Genomic DNA, 6,000 nt, shown 5'->3' with positions numbered 1-6,000 from the left:
CTCACAGCAGCAGCCGCACACCTTTAGTTAAACTGCCAAAAAGGCCACATTATTAACCCGAAAGTACACAAAAATTACACTTCAGATACTCAACTTCCTTGACATGCTTCACGTTTTGAAATTTCACAGATATCTGTTATCGTTCTTCCACAAAACGTTCACATGTAAGAGGTTCATCTCTCATTCAGAACAATGAAGCCTTTGATCTCTTCATAGCTCTTTTGCTCAACTATAAACACCTGTGTAATGGAACACGATGATGTCATCACTCCAACTGACAGCAGTCAGTTCTAACTGTTCATTTCATACTCACACACACACACACACTCTCTCTCTCTCTCTCTCTCTCTCTCTCTCTCTCTCTCTCTCTCTCTCTCTCTCTCTCTCTCTCTCTCTCTCTGCCACACCGGTCCATGCCTCAACAGCTCTACGCCAAATCTGAGATCTCACCAGAATGTTGCCGCGATCCCAACTGTCTGTTATCAGCCTGCAGCCAGGGAGGAGAAATCAGCAGAGCTGCCTGTGTGTGTCAATTTGGACCAATCAGCGGGGGCTTAGCGTAACGGCTCCGCGGATGTAACGTAACGGCTCCACGGATTGGTCCATTTCGTTCCGGGTACGGCATGACATCATGCCGTACCCGGAAGAATCAAATGGACAATGACGTATCTCCAACGAGGCGTTTTGGGGAGGTATTTTCTGTGTTAGAGTTTTACTCGCTACAGGGTGTACTTTGAGGGTTTTGACTCTGCACACCGTTTACATGCATAAATACCTTCATAACACAAGGGGACGGGTAATAACCGGAAAAGCATGACACCTCTCCTTTAACATTTTTTCTCGAAATTGTGACTGTTTTCACTTCAATTCCTCATTGCCATTTCTAACCTGTAGCTCAGGTGCATATTCAAATAAAACCTTGGAATTTGATATACATTTAAATAGAATCCAAAATAGAGGAGCTGCAGCTGTGATTGGTTCATATCATCAACTCACTTTATTCTCTCTCTGATCACTCTCTTGTTTCTCTTCAGAGCCTGATGAGGTCAGACTGGTGGGAGGAGAGAGTCGCTGTGCAGGAGACCTGGAGGTGGAACATCAGGGAGAATGGAGACCAGTGCATGCTTTTCCTTCCTGGACCCTGAAGGAAGCAAAAGTTCTCTGCAGAGATCTGGACTGTGGCTCTGCTATTTATGTCGCACAGAGAGTGGTGTCCTCAGAGAGACCTGTGTGGTGGATCATCTCTGGCTGTGCTCAGTCTGCAGCTGCTCTGAGGGAGTGTGCATATTCAACTTCCTCTTCCCTTTTCCTGACTCTTACCTGTTCAGGTAAGCGCCTTTGACTTTTTTCTCAGAATTTGACTTTTTCCTTAAAATTTAACTTTTTTTGAGAGTTCAATTTTTTTTCTCAAAATTTGACTTATTTCTCAGAGTTTTTGACTTTATTCTCACATTTTGACTTCTTCCTCCAAATAATGACTTTTTCCTCCAAATCTTGACTTTTTCCTCCAAATCTTGACTTTTTCCTCCAAATGTAACTTTTTGTAAGAAATTGATTGATTTCTCCAAAATGTGGCTTCGTTGAGGATTCCATATTGAGTTGAATAATTAATACGAAAGTTCATATAATCAAATATAATCTTATATAACCCACAATGAAAATGCATTATATTTCATGTTGTTCTATACTCACAATATATACAAAATGTAAGTGGTTTGGAAAATTGAGTTTAAGGCCTATTAAAGTTTATCACTATGGGTGTCACTGTTTAGCAGAGGGGAGACAGTTGTGTTCACGTACAGCAGACTGTACAGAGGAGACCCCTGACTCAATGGAAAAGTACTGGATCCCCAAAATGTGTTTAGGCCATACCATAGGAGACAAGTCTGGATATGTCCCGTCTCGCACACCAGAGGTCATGACCTTTCCCCACATATATGGGTATGTAGGTGTGTCTTTGGTTTTCTGTCCTTGTGTGGAGCATAAAAGGTCTATAGCTGAGAGAGGAAAAGCTTCAGAGTGGGGTTTTTCCTAAGTACTCTTGAAGAGATATTAATATTACCAACGGAAAAGGGCCGTTGAATTTCGTATCACAACTGAAGAGGGACAGTTGAAGAGATTTTAATGTATTTGATTTCACACCTGGTAGTCTATGAGGGTTTTCCTCTGAATTCCATCGGAAGAGGTTTTTAATGCAACTGAAGAGTGACAGTTGAAGAGAGATTTAGTAATTTACCACAGCATGAAATATTTTGTATGATTGTCACATTGTAACGAGAGGAGGTAAAAACCCTGTAAAAGTGTGGACCATTTTCTTAAAATAAAATCATCCCACCCTTTTGGACTGGGATAACTTAAAATAAATCTGCGCTGTCCTCTCCTGCTTTAAGGTAAGATTGCACAACTGCCACACTCACACTTAGGTAGGACCTCACCTCAAGGCCCTGACACACCAAACTGACACCAAAGAACACGTCCCGACGGACCCGACTGTTGTGTCGCCTCACGTCTCCTGCGTCTTAGCCAACAGTCGCACTGGAACACACCGCAAAGACTTCAGCCGACGGCCAAGTAGCACGTACGCACTGCGCATGCGTGAATGGCAATAACTCTCCTTACCAACAGGCGGCGGTAGTGTGTATTCGTCATTAAAAAGAGGCAACCGGAAGACAGACTGCGTGATATATACAAACTTCAGCTCTCTGAAGCAGAAAGAAACTATTTAAGCATTGTGGCTGGCAACCTTAAAGTACTGCTGCTACCACATTCCATGCATCAGTAATTATAATCCAAGATTATATTAATATACAACATCATAACACTGAAGGGCTTCAGAAGTTAGTAGAGGTGAGACCTTGCTGATCCAGGTGGATCCGAGCCTGGCAGTAAACTTACATAGACTCAATAGCTTCTGTTAGGTCAATTAGTAGGTCTGATTAATTGCCAGAATAATTAATACAGGCCTGCCGACTCCAACAGCAGGATACACTACAACAGTGAAATAAATATTATAAATATTCTGAAAGTAGAAATAAAATCACTGATCTGAACCCAACTGACTCTGTGCTGATGATGAAGGTCTTTGCTTTACATAAAGAAAACACGTTATCTTTTTGTAGTGCATTAAATATGTTTTGTGGCATTTAAAACATTTAATTTTGATGATTTTCGGGATAATTTGAAAATGTTGTTTCCCTTGTTAATTGTGACATGGCCTTTTATGTCATGGAATATTATTCTGTTAATTATTCCATCTAAAATCTACCTTTTTCTCCCTTAAACTTCAGACAGAAGCTGCAGTCATGCATGAACAGTCACATCTCCACGATGCATGTGACGATGGATTGTTCACTCGGCCTGCTTCATCTCTTGCTGCAGCGATTTTCATGCCAATCCGAGTAACACTTCAGCATTTATTTGAAAGATCATGTTTGTTTAAAAAGAGCGGGAAAAATTTGAAATTGTCTAAATGTCTCCAATTTGACACCCCTGAATCCGAGGGTTGGAGGCGTGACATGGTTCAAGTGTGAGCTTCCAGTCCCAGTGCATTGTTGAGATATGACCTTGTACATTTCAAATACCCCAGATCCTGCGGTTAAGTATTTGAAGTGTACAGTACAAATACATGACAGCAGGATCTCAGGTCTGCGATGTGGACAGTACACCTCAAATACATCACTACACGACCTGTGGTAAAGGTTCTCCAATCATCTCGGAAATCGACACACTCAATCCAGGGGCTGGAGGCATGACACAGTTCAAGTATCAGCTTCATGGGCGTAGGAAGCATCCTGAATGTGGGGGGGACATTTTTAACGGGGGGTGTGGGGGCGAAAAAAAATCTAGATTTCCTGTATTCTGGTGCATTTTAACAGGTGGTTTGATACTTTTATGTGGCTATACTAGCATGAGGAAAATGATGGGTACATTTTGTAATTTCATCCAGTAGTAAAGAAAGGAAACATATTTGATTATTAATTCAGAGCCGTCTTTGAATTAATAAAAAGCAGTTTAAATGCCCATTTTTTGTACATTTATATACAACAATAATTATTTGTGAGTGCATTGAGAGATATTGTTGTGGAGAGTCATTTATATATAAATCGCAAAATCATTTGTGAATCCTTCTGTGAGCATTTATTAATATTGAGACTGATCTGACTCCATACGGATGTTAAGTTCACCTAGGAATGGTATCATTGACTTAAATGTTCAAATAAATGTTGCTCTTCTGTCTATATTGGTCATATGATGCCCCTTGACTGAAATGTTTCCTGTTCAATATCCCCACTGATTTCCTTAAAATCCTGGGATGAGAGTCCACATCACAATTTACTCTCAACTGTCATTTCCCTTTCATCACTCACCTCAGCAATGGACCTCTCTCCACTGTCCCTGCATTCTGCCTCTGACTCACTCTCAAGTGCCTAGATGTCAAGAGAGGTGGTGAAGTGATAATTATTTATTGAGCAGTATATTCTTTCACATTGAATCATAACAAGTCATACTGAATGTAAATACAACTGACTCTAAAGTAAGTCGCAGTCTGTGACATTGGACATTTTGAAGACTCAAAGTCCCAAGCAGTAGGTAGAATATTAGCTAGTCTATGTAATGTGCACAGAAAATAAATAGTTAACTGAATACTGGGATGGAAATAGCCTATAAGCACTCAGTAAAATATAAACACACACAAAAAGCTTCTGAATGATAAGAAGTATAATTAAAACATAATGCACATTACCATTTTGAGAGAGAGTACCTAAGTTAAAGAACTCAGAAAATAATCTCTTATCGAACTGAGGCTCCAGTAAAACACACTGACTGCGTCTCTACTGTACATGGACATCAGTAAGCCGTTTATGAGTATTTTCCCGGTTATGATCATATTGGGGATATGGTGTTTACATGAGCACAGAGAGATCGGGTTATTCATGTTCCCTGTTTACATGATAAATACTAGTAACCTGGCATTTCGATGCCTTTTTCTCATCTAAACTATTCAGTATTTGTATTTCTCTATCATGACATAAAGACGAAACTCCTCTCCAGAAGTGAGACGCCGCCATCACTGTTAACTGATTAACTGCTACCAGCTGATGACTTATTTTCCTCTTCTTTGAAAAAAATGTTCTTATGTCCATGTTGTCTGGGGGAGAAAACATATCAAACCAAGAGATCGTCAGCTTTGATTTTCGCTGTATTAACCATTTCCTGAACATTTGGTGTGTGTGCCTTACCTCCGCTACCGGCATCGCTTCATACAACAGATCTGAGCTGTCCAACTATGACAACACTCCTTGAACATGCGCGCGCTATGTGAGAATCTGCCTTGGTACAAAGTAGCAGTGAAAACATGGTACGGAGTTTCATTGATCTGGGCATTCTCTCAATAAGCAAGTGGAATGGATTTCATTTGATAGTGAAGCACTGACACAGCGCTCTACAAAGTGCGGCGAGTGGATAGACCGATTCACGGACTTTCCGCATAGTAAAAGTGGGGGGGTCTAAACTAATCATTTGAAAAAGTGGGGGGGACTTGTCCCACCCTCATATAATGGCTGCGACGCCCATGATCAGCTTCCTGTGTCAAGGGATTGTCGAGATATGAGCCTGTATATTTCAAATACCCGAGACCCGGCAGTTATGTATTTGAAGTGACCATGGACATGTATATCTCCTAAGTGTGTTAATAGGGTCAACAGGTGTGCATGGCCCTCAAACTTTGTGGGTGTGATCCAAAGGGCCCCACGCAAGGTCGCTACATTTTTGCATAATTTTTTAGTGTCCCCTGGTCTCCCTTGTGTTTTGAGCTTCTTCAGTGTTTTGTATTTGCAGCTTTTAGTAAACGCTGCGCATGTTTCCTCAAGTTGCTGAATGTTTTCTAAACGCTGCATGTGTTGTCAAGTTGCTGAAGATGTTTCTTCATGTGGAACATTTGTGTTTTTATATCTGACTCCTTTCTGAAGCTGCAGCACATTTCTCCTGTTGGAAGAGATT

General features: G+C 40.9%; 1 protein-coding gene across 1 annotated transcript in view; it reads left to right on the top strand.

Moving 5' to 3' along the window:
- The window catches only part of LOC117482628 (scavenger receptor cysteine-rich type 1 protein M130-like), a 7,439-nt gene extending 5,077 nt beyond the window's left edge, over positions 1-2,362 (top strand). Inside the window, exon 3 of the mRNA XM_034130783.1 lies at positions 1,035-2,362. Within this exon, the coding sequence (XP_033986674.1) occupies positions 1,035-1,342 (308 nt within the window). The 3' untranslated portion in view covers positions 1,343-2,362. The remainder of the gene's footprint in view (positions 1-1,034) is intronic.
- The last annotated feature ends 3,638 nt before the right edge of the window (positions 2,363-6,000 follow it).

Source organism: Trematomus bernacchii, unplaced genomic scaffold, assembly GCF_902827165.1.
Source record: "Trematomus bernacchii unplaced genomic scaffold, fTreBer1.1, whole genome shotgun sequence".
Classification (NCBI taxonomy): domain Eukaryota; kingdom Metazoa; phylum Chordata; class Actinopteri; order Perciformes; family Nototheniidae; genus Trematomus; species Trematomus bernacchii.
The sequence above is the reverse complement of the archived record's forward strand: the minus strand, read 5'-3'. Positions and strand labels throughout refer to the sequence as shown.